This window comes from Kogia breviceps, chromosome 7 (assembly GCF_026419965.1).
Source record: "Kogia breviceps isolate mKogBre1 chromosome 7, mKogBre1 haplotype 1, whole genome shotgun sequence".
In the NCBI taxonomy this organism is placed as follows: Eukaryota; Metazoa; Chordata; class Mammalia; order Artiodactyla; family Physeteridae; genus Kogia; species Kogia breviceps.
Genome location: NC_081316.1, coordinates 72,106,014 through 72,126,449, shown reverse-complemented (window position 1 = coordinate 72,126,449; position 20,436 = coordinate 72,106,014). Strand labels below are relative to the sequence as shown.

The following is a 20,436-nucleotide window of genomic DNA, read 5'->3' as shown; positions in this document are numbered from 1 at the left end:
ATTTACTAAATTGTTACCAAGGAACTTTATGAACCAAACACAGTGTCAAAAGATGAGATCTAACATAAAGTCTGCAAATTGAGATTCTTCTCTTTGGAGAAAAGGAAATTTAATGAAAATGCTTTCACTGTAATTTATTGCTGATGAACTAATGGTATTTTGGGAGGATTTAGAGAGTACAGATCATATTTAAACACCAAAAACTCATTTTGAACTTACATACACCATGCATTCATATCTTTATTCAGGTCTTTCTGATATTTCCTTCCTCTTTATTCTCTTACATTGAAATAAGGCCATTTATAACCCAATGTTAATAAAGAAAACCTATTAGCTAGAACTTATTGCATTCCAAGTGTATCATATCATCATTTAATCTTCACAGTTGTCTTGATCACTTAGGTTAAATAATATGTCCAAGATCATGCAGCCACTAAGTATCAAAATGAGGCTTTAAACATAACCCTGCTTTGCTCTAAACCTTTTGCCTGTAAGAATTATGCCACTTTGTCTTTTTGTAGAATGCTTCTCTATTTTGATCTATGAAGAACTGGGAGGCAAGCCAGGGAAATACTAGTCCCATTTTGCATATCAAAAGACTAAGGTCCCTTGGGGTCACTGCCTCCATGGCAGAGTTTACTCTTAAAGCCAGCTTTGCAGGTTCAGAATTAGTTGTCTCCTCCATCTTGAAGCCACCATTGTGTTGTAGGATAAAAAGATTCCTTGCAGGGGGAGTTAAGATAGCAGAGGAGTAGAAGGACGTGGAGTTCATCTCTCCCCACAATGCATCAGGAATACATCTACAGATGCAACAATTCTCACAGAATACCAGCTGAACACTAGCAGAAGACTTTCAACACCAGAAAGGACTATAAAGATTCCTGAATAACTGGGTAGAATGAAAAAAAGGAGGGAGAAGGAGGAGGAGAGGAAGCGGGACAGGACCTGCACCTCAGGGCAGGGGAGCTGAAGCAGAGGAGAGAGTCCCGAATTCAGGGAAACCCCCCTTTCAACAGGGAAATCGATTGGGACAGAAGGGAAAAGCATTTGAGGCTGTCAGAAGAGGGTGAAGCAGTCAATCTATGGCTGACGGGACAGAGTGAGAAATATACAGGTGGTCTGTACCACAGCCCTATGTGCCCCAGACTGGGACATGTGTTCACAGTTGTGCAAGGGGGCTGGGAGCTGGACTGTGTGGATTGGAGAACAGACCCAGAGTGAGAACTGCTGCTGGCTGTTGGGAGACAGACTGAGGGGATGGGAGGGAGGAAATCCACAGCAGGAAATGCCTATGGAGGAAGACTGGACTGCCATGGAAGCAGGGCGCTATTGCTGAGTCCCATGCAGGGGGAGGAGCCGCTACTGTAACCTCTCTCTCCCCACACACTGGCACCAATAAAAGAAGCCCTCTCAGGGTTGGCCCTCACATGCCTTATGCTGAGCACCTGGAAAGGCCCTCACTTGGGCCATATCTCTTGTGCCCATGGCTGCCAGCTTCCCTACGCATTTGGTGCCACCAGGGGTCCTGTGATCCAAGCAGCCATACCACCTCTGCCCCCGGTCCTCACAGAGGCAGATCCAAGAGCTCCAAGGCAGCCTCAGGACAGACTCCTGTGGGTAGACCACAGGGAGAGGTGGGGATAAAACCAAAGCTGAACCTCAGGAACAGGGCGACTAAGGAAGAAGATCAAAAATCTTTCCATCAGATGTTCAAGCTGCAGATTAAATCCCCGTGATCAGCTAGGTAGACCCTGTGTCTATGGAATATCTGAGTAGACAATGAGTGTTCCCACAAATGAAAAAAATTCTAGCTCTGGCAGCTGTGGACTTTGGTGGCCAGCACATGCAGGAATTGTGCCCAATCAGAGTCTGAGTGGTTCTCACAGGGCCCACAGCAGGTTCAGAGACGAGCCCAGAGGCAGAAGAGGGCCTCTTGGGGAGGCAGAGGTGGGCTGTGCCTCATGGCATGTGCAAGGACACTTACAGTGGAGACCCCAGGGAAACATAATTATTACTATGAATTTTATCATGTTTTCATTCATTCTGTTGTTGGTTCTGGCTTTTTTGTTTGTTTCTTTTTCTTTCCTTTTCTGTTTGTGATTGTTATTGTTTTAGTGTTTTTTGTTTTTTTTTTAGTCTTTTGGGATCTTTGTGTTTTATAATTTTTTGATATATATTTCTATTTTTACTTTGCTTTTCTGTTGTTCTATGTTCTTTCCCGTTATTTTTTTCTTCTTCTTTTTCCTTAATATATTATTTATTTAAAAAATATTTCCATTTCTACTTTGCTTTTCTGTTGTCCTGTGTTTTTTCCCTTTTTATTTTATTATTATTTTTTAATCCTTTTTATTGGTTCTGTTTCCTTACTTTATTCTTCAGTTGGCACACTGCTTTGGTTTTGTGTTTTTGTTAGTTTTGATCCTAATTGTTTGATTTCGCCTTTGAGTTCCTCTGTCTGGTTGTTCTTTGATTTTTGTTTTATTTGGTATTTGGTATTTTTATTTGTTTTATTTTGGTATTTTTATTTCTTTTGTATGTGTGTATGTTTCTTTGCTTCTGTTTTTGCTTGATTTTACTTTTTACCATTTGTCTGGGGTTTTGTTAGTCTTTTTTTTTTAATCCCCTTTATTGTGGGAATGAGTGACTTGTGGGGTCTTGGTTCCTCGACTGGAAGTTGGGTCTGAGGCTTTGCGGTGGGAGCACTGAGTCCAGGAAGCTAGAGTCCAGGACCACTAGAGAATTCCTGGCCCCCGGGAATATTAATTTCCAAGAGTTCTCACGGAGGCCTCTATCTGAATCCAAGACCCTGTTCCACCCATATGCCAGCAGTTCCCAGTGCTGTATGCTTCACACAAAAAAACAAACAAGACAGGAACACAAACCCACCCATCAGCACACAGACTACCTGAAGTCATACTAAGCTCACAGACACCCCAAAACACACCATCTGACATAGCCCTGCTCAGCAGAGGGAAAAGACTCAGCTCCACCCACCAGAACACAGGTACCAATCCCTCCCATCAGGAAGCCTACACAAGCCACTGGACCAACCTCTCCACTGCGGGCAGAGAACAGCAGGAAGAGGAACTATGAACCTGCAGCCTAGGGAAAGGAGACCTCAAATACTGTAAATCAGACAAAATTAGAAGACAGAGAAATATCTTGCAGGCAAAGGAGCAAGATAAAAACCCACAGATCAAATAAATTGAAGAAGAAATAGGCAAACTACCTGAAAAAGAACTCAGAGTAATGATAGTAAAGATGATCTTGGAAATAGAATAGAGAAAATACAAGAAATGTTTAACAAGGACCTAGAAGAACTAAAGAGCAAACCAACAGTAATGAACAACACAATAGCTAAAATTAAAAATACTCTAGAAGGAATCAATAGCATAACTGAGGCAGGAGAACGGATAAATGAGCTGGAAGATAAAATGGTGGAAATAACTGCTGCAGAGCAGAATAAAGAAAAAGGAATGAAAAGAATGGAGGACAGTCTCAGAGACCTCTGGGACAACATTAAGTGCACCAACATTCGAATTATAGGCATCCCAGAAGAAGAAATAAAGAAAGGGTCTGAGAAAATATTTGAAGAGATTTTAGTTGAAAACTTACCTAACGTGGGAAAGGAAATAGTAAATCAAGTTCAGGAAGCGCAGAGAGTCCCATACAGGATAAATCCAAGGAGAAACATGCCAAGACTCATATTAATCAAACTAACAAAAATTAAACACAAAGAAAAAACATTAAAAGCAGCAAGGGAAAAGCAAGAAATAATATACAAGGGAATCCCCACAAGGTTAATAGTTGATCTTTCAGCAGAAACTCTGCAAGCCAGAAGGGAGTGGCAAGATATATTTAAAGTGATGAAAGGGAAAAAACTACAACAAAGATTACTCTACCCAGCAAGGATCTGATTCAGATTTGACAGAGAAATCAAAAACTTCACAGACAAGCAAAAGTTAAGAGAATTCAGCACCACCAAACCAGCTTTACAACAAATGCTAAAGGAACTCCTCTAGGAAGGAAACAAAAGACAAGAAAAAGACGTATAAAAACAAATTCAAAACAATTAAGAAAATGGTAATAGAAACATACATATCAAATATTACCTTAAATGTAAATGGATTAAATGCTCCAACCACAAGACACAGACTGGCTGAATGGATACAAAAACAAGACCTGTGTATATGCAGTCTACAAGAGACCCACTTCAGATCTAGGGACACATAGAGATTGAAAGTGAGGGGATGGAAAAAGATATTCCATGCAAATGGAAATCAAAAGAAATTTGGAGTAGCAAGATTCACATCACAAAAACTGACTTTAAAATAAAACTATTACAAGAGACAAGGAAGGACACTACATAATGATCAAGGGATCAATCCAAGAAGAAGATATAACAATTGTAAATATTTATGCATCCAACAGAGGAGCACCTCAATACATAAGGGAAATGCTAACAACCATAAAAGGGGAAATCAACAGTAGCGCAATAATAGTAGGGGACTTGAACACCCCACTTACACCAACAGACACATCAACCCAAATGAAATAAATAAGGAAACACAAGCTTTAAATGACACATTAAACCCACAGCCAACATCATTCTCAATGGTGAAAAACTGAAACAATTTCCACTAAGATCAGGAACAAGACAAGGGTGCCCATTCTCACCACTATTATTCAACATAGTTTTGGAAGTTTTAGCCACAGCAATCAGAGAAGAAAAAGAAATAAAAGGAATCCAAAACAGAAAAGAAGTAAAACTGTCACTGTTTGCAGATGACATAATACTATACATAGAGAATCCTGAAGATGCTAACAGAAAACTACTAGAGCTAATCAATGAATTTGTTAAAGTAGCAGGATACAAAATTAATGCACAGAAATCTCTTGCATGCCTATACACTAACAACAACAAAAAAAGAAAGAGAAATTAAGGAAACACTCCCATTTACCACTGCAACTAAACAAATTAAAATACCTAGGAATAAACCTACCTAAGGAGGCAAAAGACCTGTATGCAGAAAACTATAAGACACTGACGAAAGAAATCAAAGATGATACAAATAGATGGAGAGATATACCATGTTCTTGGATTGGAAGAATCAACATTGTGAAAATGACTATACTACCCGAAGTGATCTGCAAATTCAATACAATCCCTATCAAACTACCAATGGCATTTTTCACAGAACTACAACAGGAAATTTTACAATTAGTATGGAAACAGAAAAGACCCTGAAGAGCCAAAGCAATCTTGAGAAAGAAAAATGGAGCTGGAGGAATCAGGTTCCCTGACTTCAGACTATACTACAAAGCTACAGTAATCAAGACAGTATGGTACTGTCACAAAAACAAAAACAGAAATATAGATCAATAGAACAGGATAGAAAGCCCATAGATAAACCCATGCACCTATGGTCACCTTATCTTTGATAAAGGAGGCAAGAATAAAAAATGGAGAAAAGACAGCCTCTTCAAAAAGTAGTGCTGGGAAAACTGGACAGCTACATGTAAAAGAATGAAATTAGAACACTTCCTAACACCATACACAAAAATAAACTTAAAATGGATTAAAGACCTAAATGTAAGGCCAGACACTATCAAACTCTTAGAGGAAAACATAGGCAGAATACTCTATGACATAAATCACAACAAGATCCTGTTTGATGCACCTCCTAGAGTAATGGAAATAAAACCAAAAATAAACAAATGGGACCTAATGAAATTTAAAAGCTTTTGCACAGCAAAGAAATCCATAAACAAGATGAAAAGACAACCCTCAGAATGGGAGAAAATACTTGCAAATGAAGCAACTGACAAAGGATTAATCTTCAAAATATACAAGCAGCTCATGCAGTTCAATATCAAAAAAACACACAACCCAATCCAAAAATGGACAGAAGACCTAAATAGACATTTCTCCAAAGAAGACATACAGATGGCCAACAAACACACGAAAAGATGCTCAACATCACTAATCATTAGAGAAATGCAAATCAAAACTACAATGAGGTATCACCTCACACCAGTCAGAATGGCCATCATCAAAAAATCTAGAAACAGTAAATGCTGGAGAGGGTGTGGAGAAAAGGGAACCCTCTTGCACTGTTAGTGGGAATGTAAATTGATACAGCCACTATGGGAACAGTATTGAGGTTCCTTAAGAAACTAAAAATAGAACTACCATACGACCCAGCAATCCCACTACTGGGCATATACCCTGAGAAAACCATAATTCAAAAAGTGTCATGTACCACAATGTTCACTGAAGCATTATTTACAATAGCCACGACATGGAAGCAACCTAAGTGTCCATTGACAGATGAATGGATAAAGCAGATGTGGCACATATATACAATGGAATATTACTCAGCCATAAAAAGAAACGAAATTGAGTTATTTGTAATGAGGTGGATGGACCTAGAGTCTGTCATACAGAGTGAAGTAAGTCAGAAAAAGAAAAACAAATACCATATGTTAATGCATATATATGGAATCTAAAAAAACGGTAGTGTTGAAACTAGTGGCAGGGCAGGAATAAAGACACTGACGTAGAGAACAGACTTGAGAACACGGTCAGGGGGAAAGGGAAGCTGGGATGAAGTGAGAGAGTAGTATTGACATATATATACACTACCAAATATAATCTGGATGGTTAGCGGAAGCTGCTGCTTAGCACAGGGAGATCAGCTCAGTGCTTTGTGACCACCTAGAGGAATGGGCTAGGAAGGGTGGGAGGGAAGCTCAAGAGGGAGGAGACATGGGGATATATGTATACATATAGCTGATTTACTTTGCTGTACAGCAGAAACTAACACAACATTGTAAAGCAATTATACTCCAATAAAGATGTTACAAAAAAAAGATCCCTTGCAGGGATCAAGAGAGAAAGATGTTGGAGAAATATGAGAGGCTCTGGATGTGAATCAATAGGTAACATTTGCGGGGCAGCTAAATGGAAAACAGCTTCAACTTGGGTATTTGCAAAGCACCTTCTTGGGCTCCTCCCTGGAAATCATGCCAAGTTTCACTTTGCTAACTGTGGGTTCAAACAGATTCTATAAAAGAAAATTAATAAAACAAATTCTGTCTTACCTGAGAATGACTCAAACTACTTCTAAACAGGTATCTGGTCAGATAGTATAAATCAGGTCACAAGGAAACAGCTCTACCCCTGTCATGAAATAGCCAATTAAGGTCATGGGGAAGAACTTTGAGGTGTGGAAGTATCAATACATATGTTGTCCATGCTCACTATTCCATATTATAATGGTTAGGAGCTTGGGCTTTTAAGGTTAGATATACTTGTAATCAAATCCCAGCTCTTGTGTTTTTCAGCCATGTGATCTTAGGTAGCTTCAAATCACTCTATGAGGTAGGTGCTATTGTTATTTTCATTTTACAGATGAGAAAACTAAGGCTTAGTGAGAGTAAGTGTTAAAGAAATCACACATTGAAAGCACATGGCAAGCATTTGATAAAACATAATTATTTTATTTATATCATCAAAGGCAAGATCTGAAAACAGGCCATTTCTTGACATTTGTAAGTACCTATGGAGTTATGACAAAATTTAATGCATCTAGCCTTTCTTGTTTGTAGCACTCAATTCTAGATGTATCTTTAGTCCTTTTAGAGATAAAAATGTAAGACTCAAAACCAATACTCTCTAGAATTCCAAAAAATCTTGGGTGAAATTAGATATTTCAAAGGAGGGTATGACCCTTCAAGTGTAGAGTAACGTTTTTTAGTAGAAACCACATGGACTGAAAAAGTAAAGTACTCTGTGCTGTTTCATATCTTGACTTAAAAAATTGTTTCCAATTCACTGCTAATTCTCAAGACATATTCCAAGCAAAAACAAAACAAAACAAAAATCAACAATTAAAAAATAAAATAAAGAATAAGACTGCTTTTAGAAATGCATGCTTTTTTTCCACCTTGGGAATCCATTTACAAATATTTTCATATTTTAAGTTTTCTCAAATTGAAATGTAAACTGACTTAAAATGAGATGTTGGCAGTTCATTAGCCAGACACAGCACTGTGATTTTGGTTTTTTGAAAAAGTGAAGCTGGCGGTTGATTTAATTCTGCCTTTGGCTCATATACCCACACCATACATTAATAAATTAGAAGTGGGTGCTTGCCTATTAACCTTTGAGTTATAAAGAGATGACTGATAGTGGGTTAATAGAACAGAGTTTAGAGATTAATAGACATAAAATACCCTATTAAAAATATCCTGTCAAAGGGTCATCTTAGTTGGATTTTACATAGTAGAAGATATGTTATGGTGTGTAATTTTAATGTCTGGATCTATACATAGAATAACATTTGCTTTATAGAAATTAAGAGGGTGGGGGGAAAAGCATGCCTTAATTCTCACTAATCAACCCTGTGGGCTTTGGAGAAGGGCAGACCTGGATTTGAAACTAGGTGCAAACACTTACTAGCTGCATGACTTTGGGCAAATTACTTAATCCCTTAAAGCCTCAAAATTCTCATGTGTAAAACAGGGGTAATGTAAGTACCTACTTCCTAGGGTTACTGTGAAGATTATATGCGATAACAAATGCCACTTCCAGGCACAGGGTTGGGATGAATCAATGGCAGTTATTATTGTTGTTGTTTTCATCATTTCATAAACAATATCCAAGTAGTCTCATACCTTGGCACAAAATTGTGCTAAAAATTAATAAAGCCATGATGGGATACCTGGGGATAAAAGATATTTCCACATACTGAGGTATGGGCAAGTCATTCTAACTTATACATGAGTTGACTTGAATTTTATGCTAACTAAAATAGCCTGTTTGTGGCCTGTCAAACATACATTGTACACCTGCTTTAATTATTAAGGGCACATTGACCAGAAGTAAAGAATGTCCACATTAAAAGTAAAGATTAAACACCTCTCTTCCTGGGAGGCCAATGCTGGTCCTCCTTCGATGATAAGACTCCCTTCCCAGGTGCCAAAGCCATACTGACCTGCTGTGTACATGCTAATCTGTTTTGGTTTTTTTTTTTCAGACCTTGCAGGAACATATCCCTGATTTGTTTAATGTTCTTTGTTCTGACGAGATATAAAACTGTGCTGAAAACCATGCTTCTTTTTCAGATCAGTTCCTCAGAGTTATGAGAGGCTGTCTTCCAGGCTATTATCCTCAAATAACTCTTTTCTATTCCTATTGTAGATTGTTTATGGATTATTTTCATCAACATTGGGTATCACTTGAATGTACTGAAAATAAAACGATTATTCATTCATTCATTCTTTCAACAAATATTCTACAAATGTTCAGCAAGCCATGAGCAACTAGTGCTGTGATAGATACCGCAGTCTTAACTAAAATGGGAGTTTGGTAACATGAGATTATGTTCCTAAAGACTAAAGAAAGTACAGAGTATCATTATCTATCTAGTGATCGAGTTAACCAGTCCTGCTTCTTGGGACCATAAGTAACTCTAACACTCTTCAGAATAATTGTCACTCAATGGCACACTGATCATTGAGCCCTGTCACAGCTGATGTGAGGATGATTAACAAGTGTTTTTACAGCCCCTAATATGTGGGGTTGTGAGGGACATCAAAGGTAATCAGACACTACTCTAAAGAAAAGGTAAAAAGAGATGAGATACATTTTCAAACAAGAATTGAAGACAGATATTTTCCTAGGTTTTTCAGATGCTACTGACTTTTATGTTGATTGTTGCCACAGCAGTGGATACTTATTTAACTTAATAGAGTGTTTGATAACCAGGTTTTATCCTTTCCTTCACATAGAAATTCTCAGGTCCCATTGAAGCTAGAAAAATTGAAGAGCAGCAATGAAGGTATACAGGTGCTTCAGGGGCTGAGGTCTCTCAGGGTACAAACTGTTGCATGTAACTTCCATCCCTAACTGTTGACTTGCCTTAGATCTAAAATTTTGCCAGAATGGATTTTTTCTGCCCACCTATTTAAACTGATGGGAAATTCAAAGGCAAGAACAGACTCATACACTTTACTGCATTTGTTCATGTATCTGTCTCTCTTGAATAGACTCAAATATCCTTAAGAACAAAGACTGTTATCTTACTCACCTTTGAGTTTCCAGCACAGTGGGTGGCACACAGCAGGTAACCAAAACTTTTGTTGCGTCATATAAAGAAAGGAGCATGACTGGGTATAAAACATACCTGTGTTTGAATTTTTGCTCTGCTACTTAACAGCTATGATCTTGAAAGTCTACTTTATTTTCTGGCCTTTTGATAATTTCTCCTAATTATGGAGAACTTAAAAACTGCTATATCATAAAGTTAGAGTGTAAATCACTTAGAATAATTCATGAAGTTCAACAATGGTCCATTTCCTCCTTCCCCTTTGGTCTGGATCCCTGCCCTGTGCTTCTGTAGGCTATTTAGCATGCAAGCAACACCTTTGTCACCCTGCTAAGGTCTGATAACAGTCACACTGCCTTTCTGCTAACAAAAACTGCTTTTCAACTCAGTCAGTTTCTTAGAGGGTATTTCTTTTTCAAACAATGCCAGGAATTTTTGAACATTTTGAACGCCACAACATACAACAGTTTAAAAACGGACACAGCAGAGTGTCTTCCCTTTCCTCAAAGTCAGTGGCAGAGGCACCTGAAGGGCCATGTGCCTGTTTAGATACACACCCCCAGGAAGACATGAAGGATCTGGAAAAGCTTCAGAAAAGCTGCTTATCTAGAATGACAGGGAAGAGGGCAAACTCTGATGTATAGAGGGGGTAATTTTAGGGTAATTAAAGGAAACCTTGTTCATTACCACAAACAATCTAAAATATAAATATATTCTAAAAAGGGTTTAGAGACATAAGTCATAGGTACATATTGATATACTAAAAGGAAGTTCTAAATTGGGGAGAATGAATTTGCTGAAAAAGCATCCCTGGTACTGATCTCCTTGTCTTTATGATAATTCTTAGTCTTGAGTCAAGGAGAAAAACCAGGAGTTATGCTCTCCTTCACCAGGATCAAAAACTGTCAAAATTCTGTGTGTTTTTTTTTTAATCGATTTGGTATTTGTTACCAAAATTAGGCTTAGCCCAAGTTTAAGTTTAAGGTGGCTGAGGCCTCTTGCTACCAAAGCAAAAAATTATTTATAAAAATTCAGTATAAAAATTAAACTTGAATGGGTGAAAACTTTTAAATCTGGTTTCTCCCCCATTCACTTTGAAGACCTGCAATCCTTCAGGCCTATCGGTTTTCTTCTTATTCCTGTGGTTCCATCTAATTGTTAGATTTCTCTGCTGTGGTCTGGTTGTCACCCCCACATGGAGCCAGCTCCAGACCTGATGATATGGGTAATAAGTGCAATTTGTTTGGTTTAGAAGATTCAAGGTGCAAGACTACAATTGCCTGAGGAATTCAGTAGCAACTACTCTGGCCTCTTTTTGTTAAAGGACTATGGGTTAATCATGGAAAAGGAGAATTTAGGAGGAGCTTAGAGAAGCTATATATTGGAGTTTAGAAAATCTTTGTGAAAGTTCTCTTTCTCTAACTCTCATAAAATAGATTAGTTGCCTTCAAACAGAGATATGTGAAGACTTTCCAAGGGGCCAGAGAACACTGATAGTTTTAAAGGAAATCAATTTCCAGATATTCAACTTTCCTAAAACTGATTTCCTTGAAAATACATCTTTCACCCCTTTACAAAATAATTCCCCACTCTCACTTACCCATGTAGCAAACAATGGAGAATTCCCCTTTAATAATTAACCCAGGTACCATAGACCTGAGGGGCTTCCTGTATTTTCCTGGGCTAATACACATTCCTGTTGAAGATGAAGCTTAATGATAGAAATACAACATGCTGGTTCAGGTTGGGATGTTCTAAATTTAGATGTATGGTGCAATGTAGTGATAGGAACAATGATAATTTTTGTTTAATGTACTTTGCCTCTTCATTCTTCAACAAATGTCAAAGAATGCATCCTTCTTAAAAGAAAGGATGGCAAAGAAGGCATCAGTAGGGAATACTGAATACAAAAATCACTTCTTCATGTATTTAAATGTAAGTGATTCTTTTAAATTATTAATACTCATCTTTTGGATGTATTATTAGCTTAAAGGAAAGACATCTCAAATGGGCAAGACAGAAAACGTTAGGAGGATTATTCCTTTTAATGTGATTTGGAATGGTTTCCAGGACTCAAAATTTTCATAGGATATTGGCTAAAACACATGGATAAAGCTTTTATGTGATTTCTTTCAGATTCAGTGTGGGTAATTCAGTAAGGCAGTTATCAAATCACATCAAGAAATAGTTATTCCAACTACAGTCAGCTCTTTTAATTTTATTACATAAAATAACTTATATTTAATTTTATTAATTTATATATCCTATTAACAAAAACTAAAATAATATGATAGCTGACAAATCAAGTTATTTTACAGGCTATAACTTTTTCTTTCACTAAATACATAACAAAAGTATGGACACGATTAATCCCATTAAAAATTCATTTCCGGCCTTCCCTGGTGGTACAGTGGTTGAGGGTACACCTGCCGATGCAAGGGACACGGGTTCGTACCCCGGTCCGAGAAGATCCCACATGCCGCCACGGAGTGTCTGGGCCCGTGAGCCATGGCCGCTGGGCCTGCGCGCCCGGAGCCTGTGCTCCGCAATGGGGAGAGGCCACGGCAGTGAGAGGCCTGCGTACCGCAAAAAAAAAAAAAAAAAAAAAAAAAAAAAATTCATTTCCAGTAAGAACTGTGTCATATATTTAAAATTTACTTTTCAAAATTTGTACATATTTGTTATTTTGAAAAATTATGTTCAACTTACATAGCTTTGATCAAATATACTGCTAATATGTGTTATATAATATATATCATATATATATGTAATTGGGTGATCTATAAAGGACTTTACACAATAAAGAGCTATTACATCATGAATCATATTTGTGGAGGAAATTGGACTGGAAATACAAGCTCAAGGAGAAAAGGAAAGATGTAGCTATTCTGAATGTTAAAAAGGAGGTTGTTTACTTATTTTTTAAATAGGTGATGGTATGCATAAAATCACAGCACTTAAAGGCTCCTAGATACATCTGAAGGAGCACTTTAAGAGTTCTATTTTTAAATGTCAAAATTTACACTATGCAGAAATTATATCTTTTAAAAATATTTAAACTTAAAAATATTTAGATGCCAATTTTAAAATGTGCACATGAGCACAGCAGTTTTCAAATGTCTTTCAGGTGAAAAAGAAGCAAAAGAATTTGAAGACCATGAGCAGAAAGGATTGCCTGTGGCCAATACAATCTCTCAGGTCCCTGTGAGGCATCCCAGGCCTCAGGTGGTCCAGACTCTGCAATCTTTGTTCCCTGAGACTCTAAGGGACTTGACTACTAAAAATACAAATAGAAGGATATGTGCTGGCATGTTTGCAGTATCAGTGTTTATTTCTTGGTGGCAAAATAGAAATGATTTTTAAACTTTTCTTCATTTTTATATTATTATTTTCTAACATGATCATATACTCTGAACAAAGCAGAGGTTAGGAGCATCCATCCTCTGCGCAGTTGAAAACCTGCACGTAACTCTCCAGTGGACCCTCGGTATCCACAGTTCCACATTCGTGGATTCAACCAACCTGGGATTGTGTAGTACTGTAGTCTATATTTAGTGAAAATAATCTACATATAAGTGAACCCGCACTCTTCAAACCCATTTTGTTCAAGGATCAACTGTATTCTTTTAAAGTAAGAAAAGAGAAGTTATTTTTGAAGAGTAGAGCAGCAGACTTAGCAAGAAATCTCACCAGAGACACCAATCTCTTTAGCCCTGTCAGGTCCCATCCTGTTGTAAACTGAGGCTGGGCTGCTGGGAACGGGTTTAGCATCACAACACCATGGATGGTGGGGGATGGAGGATGTGCTTTCCCTGAGTTTACACACAAAGGCAATGGCAGCTCATCCTCATATGAGGCCGTTCTTGCCTCTGTGGACTGAACTAGTCTGGAGAATGAAATATTTGTTTTAGAGTGTTCTGTCTGGTGAGAAAGAAAACCTTGTGCTTTTTTATTTTGTATTTGCCAAAGACTTTTTTAAAAAAGCCAAGAACTGGCCTTTCTCCTTGTGTAATACAAGAACTTTTGGAGTCAAATTTCTAATTAGAAAAACTGCTGATTGTCGAGTTCTAGGATATACTTTTAAAAACATTTTTCTGAACTGCTACCCTCTTTTAACAGTAAACTAATGTAATATTTGAGAAGGATTTTTAAAAGATATCAGGGATAAAATACTATTAAAGAGATCTGTGTTTTCAGAGAGATTTGTTTTTTCTTTGCCTTCAAACCTTCACAGAGGCAGGGCATTAAGCAGAGAGTAAGCCTGAGTAGAGGCTCTAGGTAGCTGCTAAAGAGAGTGGAACTAGTGGCTTCCCGGGCTTCCGTGGTGGCACAGTGGTTGAGAGTCTGCCTGCCGATGCAGGGGACACGGGTTCGTGCCCCGGTTCGGGAGGATCCCACGTGCCGCGGAGCGGCTGGGCCCGTGAGCCATGGCTGAAAAAAAAAAAAAGAGAGTGGAACTACACAGAGAAAGTATGAATGGAGGGAAAGTGCCTGATCCATATACCTTGCACCTCCTGAGCAGAAACAATGTGTGGTGAACAAATAAAGGAATGTCCGGATCCTTAAATCCTCTTAATCCTAAAGGGGCTCTTACATTATGCAATGCATTTAGGGACAGTGAAAAATTCACATTCTGGTTAGCTGTGATTCTTCTTACCTTTGGCCCACCTGTCCGCCCCCTCACTCTACAAGGTCATGTCTTATATTATAGTTCCTACACACAGGCCTTTCCTCTCCTATTAGATTACAAACTAATTGAGGGCAGGATTACTGACTGAATTGTCTTTGTGTTTGTGCTACATCTCCATCCTCCCTTCTCAAGTCTCCCCAGTACAATATTTGGTACAAACATGGGCTCAAAAGATGTAAGCAAGTGAATGAATGAATTAAGAATGTAATATTCTTCTGTGGTCTAGAGAAGTGTGTAAACAAAGATACAATTACAGAAACAGAAATGTTGAAACCTAAGCCGCGAAATTTCAAAAAAATTAAATACAAATTTTAAAATAATATTAATCAGATTTTGAAGAAACTTCTCTAATAGAAGATAGCATAGCTCTCTGACTCACTGAGTCCTGGGAGTAAAGTGAGAAGTAGGAAAGACTGAGACAGGATTGTAAGAGATCATTTGCTTGTCCTGTACCCTCAGCTGCCAGGTAGCTAAAGGAAAAGCAGTATCCTCCATCCTGGGGGCCATTCAAAGGTTCCAGTCACCATTTACCTCCCCATCCCTGCCTGGATGGATAGGACCCAAGGATAGATGGACACATGACGTACCATGCTGGGTTTAACAGAGTTCCTTCAATGACAGAGGCACTAAGAAACTGCACAGGAGAGACCCCCAAAGTGTGGAATGTAGAGACATGCTTTCTCATAGCATAGAGAATAGATAAACTAAAACCAATATTTATCTTTGTGTAATTCTGTATTTGATGAATCAGACCTGATTCCAAGCAGTGTATAGCTGAGTAATGGAGAACAGCTCACCTTAAATAACAAAAATGTACAGCAGAATGTGATGAACACTGTAAGACAGGTCAGATAACCTATGGAGGGAACTTAAAGGTGTATGTGTGTAGGTGTGTGACGTTAGCCTAGGAATCTGAACTTTCACCCTCTCCAGATGTAGCACAAACCATGAGGAAAATGGCAGCATCTGACACGGTATCTCTCCACTTACCTTTTATTCAGAGACTGCTCAAAGTTCTCTCGAAGCGACTACTTCTTCCATCTCTACAAGCTTTTGTTTTGGATGTTACCTTGGCCTAAAATATCTTCTCCCTCATTCTCTGCCTTCCAAAATGCTACTCATTCTGCCATATACAGCTGAAATACCATTTTACACGTAACTTCCCTGCCACCTAATCTGAATTAAATACTGCTTTCTCTGAACTGCTAAAGCACACAGGTTATAGCCGTATCTAGTAGTTTCATTTCTCTGTATAGCATATTTATGCATGCATGCATCTGTCTCTCAAGTCAAACTACGACTTCCTTTATCATATTCATCTTTCTGACCTCAACAGCAGCTATCACCATGCTCCGAATATAGAAACAGTGTTTTACAGGAGGCAGAATCTGGGTTTTAGAGACCAGCATCCATGGATTCTGATCCCAGCTCTGTCATTTTACCAGTTGTGGATCTTGGGCCTTACTTAACCTTTCTATGCCTCCATTTCTGCATCAGAAAAGGAACTAACATCTTCTCAAGGTTGTGATAAGAATTAGACATCACAAATGTAAAATGTCTAGTGTATAGTAGATCATCTCCAAACGGTAGTGATCACAACTTTTACTCTATATAATAAAGAGCTTGTTGACAAAAAAACATGTAAAATTGGGCTACTGTCTACGATACCTAGCAGAGTGTGAGTACATAGTGGAAGTTTGTAAATATACCTTGACTTTGACTTTGAAAGACCTACCTTGAACTCTTTCTCAATGTTGGCCAGCACTGCCAGCTCATTGCTAAGCTCTAAAGCTGTCATGACTGGATCTTCACTAGACAATGACAGGTAAGCTGGGCTTGCCAGGCCTTTGTAGGCATTAATTCTAGATCTGGAATGGCTGAAGGAGTCATGCTTCTGTTTCTGGTTGCATTCGCTGCACTTGCAGAAATAGTCATGAGGCCGTTCAATACGAGCACCCTTCCGCAAGAGGGTGTGCACAATTTCATATTCTTGGCAGTGGGCAGCCAGAACGATTGGAGTCACATCATGGGAGAACCGTGTTCCGTCTTCATCATAGGCATAAAAATCATCTTGCTGGAGTTCAGACTGACTGGGGCTGGTTGCTAACCGCTTGCCTTCAGCAAAAGCTGGATGACTGAGAATGGCTTCCACAATCCGAACATAACCTTTACTAATGGCTAAAAGTAAGGCATCCCCAACACGAGACAGATTTTCTTTCTTGAGAAGAAGTTCTGTAATTTCCAGATGTTCATTGGCCACTGCCAGCTGCAGGGCATTCTGGCCCATGTAATCCACACAGTTAACATTGAGTGAGAGGCATTCTTCTAACATCTTCCTTACCACTGGGATGTTGCCATATTCAGCTGCATCTAAAAAGCGTTCCTCCTCAATAGATAGGTTTGTTGAGTGATCATTAAACATGTATGCTGGTCCTCGGTTAGCTAACCTTCTCCCCTTCTCACGGAGAACTGTCTGCCGCCGGTGGGTCAATCTATTGTCTGTGCCCCAACTGTAATAAAATAGAAAGATTGTGAACAAATCATATTAAGGCATTTTAGTGTGTAAAATGACCTACCATTCATCTAATGCAATCCTCAAGTATATTAGATGTTGTCTCATCATCTCTAGACCAACTATAATACAAATGAAGATGCATTTATTTGTTAATGGATTCCAAGAACTTCTCTTTTTAGAAAGCCAAGCACTTTGCAGATTTTAACATTTTAATTTTGGGTGGAGATTCTGGCAATTCCCATAATCTCTCTGTGCCATGTACACAGAGATTAATGTGTGTTTTTCAATCCCAGATAGTATAGATATAAGAAAGACCCAAAATGTCACCATTATGACATAGAGTGTGAAAATTATAAAAAATAAGTAGGAAAATAACAAATCCATTCAAGTCAACATATATTTATTGAGTCCCTCCTATGCCAGGACCAGGCATTATATAAGGTCTGGAAAAAAGCAATGGTGAAAAAATAAAACTTTCTGTCCTTACAAATCTTGTAGTTCAAAGGGAGAAATGGGCAATTAGCACATTACCTTGTTATCAGCTGTTTAATTGTCATGATAAACTTATAGCAGGGGCATCTAACCTACCTTCTGGGAGAAAGTGACATGCTGAAAATGGAAGGATAGCAGGTGTCAGGTGACAGTGTGATTGGGGAGGTGTGATGAGGTCAGGTATAGGTAGAGAGTTTTCTCCAGCAGAGGGATCAACTGTCACAGCGTAGGTTTCATTAACAGGGACAATTAATGGATTGGACTCTGTTAGGCATTGTTCTAAAAATCACTGGTAATTTGAGAAAGTTGTGATCCAGGTGGTAAGTGGGAAGGAATGAGTCTGTGATGGAGACCGTGGTCAAAGAGGTGGCTAGCCTTCAACGTTGGCTTTTGTTCTGTGATAAGAAAAAGTGATTCCTCCTCTGATAGAAATGCTACAAGGAGGATTTTTTTCCCTAGTGATTCATAACTTTATGTCTTAAAGTGTTTTTGACTTTGAAGGGCTGAAGCTTTGTCACTATCACTAACTGCAAACCCAAAAAGGACAAGTTCCTGCAGAGTATGGAAGAGCCAGGTTAAAGGGGAGCCTGAAAAGAAGAAGAAAGGTGTGGTTGATTATTAATGTCATAGACACTTCTTCTCTTTATAAATGTTCTAAAAGCCATCCTTCTTCAAAGACTGTGACAAACTTCCCCATATAAAGAGAATTTAAATAGATCCAAAGACCCGGTAAGCTACCTTCCCCTCCGATGTGGCCAGGCTAAGAGAACCTAATTTTCTTTCCATACTAACCCTTATCCATCTTTATACCAAAGCTCCAGGCAATGTTGACAATGGCAGTGTGATGCCCAAAGAAGTTAGCAAAATGTCAGCAATTCAGAAATAGGTTGTGGTTCTCCAAGGAGCTTCAAGAGTATGCTGCCATATTCACAAAATTTTTTCATAGATTTTCGTTCAGCAGTGAACACTTTAGCCAGCCACGGACTCTTCAAAACTAACCAGGCTGATGTTTTACTGACAACTACGTAAATTAAAAAAAAATGACATTAAGGGCCATAGCCAAACATATGTTATAATAATAGTAATTTTTAAGATAGATCTGTAGATGATGTATCCATAGCTTTTATTAAGTAATAAGAGAATGATTTATATATCTATTTTGCTTTCTATAGCTATTGTTTTATTTCCAGTTCCATTTTAAATTGTATCCAAGTTATGCATGTGCATGTTTACAGACTCTAAAAGCTTGTTACAAAAAAGAGCAGTGCCTTATTCTTCACCTTCTCCATAACCTGATCCCCAGAGGAAATACATTTCAACTATTTTAGCTGGTTATTTTATAATTTAAATCCTTACATCCATATAACTTCATAATATTGCTATTTCTTGCTTTTCCAGATTTGGTATTATCTACAGACTTCCAATTATGAAAGTTGAATATTTAGCTCACTTTCACAGTCTCCCACCTTACCTTCACATCCTTCTCTCTCTCTCTCTCATACACACACACACACACACACACACACACACACACACACACACACACACATACTTCATGGTCCCTTATCATTCTAGTATAGTTATATCATAACTTTTGTTAGGTAGCTATTTATATTATGACAATGCAGGTGCTAGCTATAGCTATGACAAGTAGTATATACTATACTGTGGTGTCTTTTCTGGCACAGCTTCCCTGTGTCCTGCAACCCAGACTTTAAGAATCATCTTTCTGTATTCATATGCTTAATGTTCTATGTATTTATGAAACTCAACAAAACTCTTTTCCTTCAGTATAAATCTTATTTTAATACATTCAACATACTATGTGTTTTTTTTCAATTTTAGCTTCTTGAAGAATCTCCCTATCACCTTCTGATCTGCTCATCTGGACCAGTTGCTGTCTAGACTTGGTGAATAGATGTTGTCTTTGAATCTTCCTTTTAGCATCATTCCAAGGATTCTGTTTGCTTTGCTCTTGTGTTGGGTTCCTTATTGTCTATATCCTAGATCTTCCTCCTTTTTAATTTACTCCCTGGAGGATGGAGTACATCCTCCAGGAGCTGACTGAGAAAGCAGGCATAGGAAATAAATTCCTTGAAATGTTGCATGTCTAAAAATGACTTTGTCTTACCTCCAAACTTAATTGGTAGCTTGGCTGGGTAGAGAACTCTAGGATGACAATAATTTTGAAAGTCTGGTTCTGTTAGATTCTAGTTTTTGTTAGTTGTTATCAAGGAGTATGATTCTAGAAATTCTCTTTCTCTCTGGTGCCTTACAATTACATGATCTTTTTTATTGAAGGGAAAGTCTTTTCCTCTATAGTTCTAGGCACTCAGTAAACCTTTTAATGTGGAAAAACATGTCCTTCTTTTCTGAAGAATATTTTTGATTTATTTCTCTGATAGTTTTGATTCTTGCTTACAGTGTTCTGTTTCTGGAACTCCTTTGTTTTGGATGTTGGACATTCTGGAATATCCTTTTACTTTCTTATCTTTTCTATTTTCCAATGGTTTACCTTTTTGCATTGTACTCTGAAATATTTCTTCAACTTTATCCTCTAATATATCTTTTGAAAAGTTTTTTCTGCTATTACATTTTTAATTTTTAAGAACATCTTTTATTCTTCA

The 20,436-nt window shown here is 38.1% G+C and overlaps 1 protein-coding gene across 3 annotated transcripts in view; it reads right to left on the bottom strand.

The window, feature by feature from the left end:
• TRPC6 (transient receptor potential cation channel subfamily C member 6) overlaps positions 1–20,436 on the bottom strand; it is a 133,254-nt gene that overhangs the window by 40,827 nt on the left and 71,991 nt on the right. For all 3 annotated transcript variants that reach the window (XM_067039468.1, XM_059070716.2, XM_067039469.1), the window contains one exon: positions 16,538–17,312. In XM_067039468.1, the coding sequence (XP_066895569.1) occupies positions 16,538–17,312 (775 nt within the window). The remainder of the gene's footprint in view (positions 1–16,537; positions 17,313–20,436) is intronic.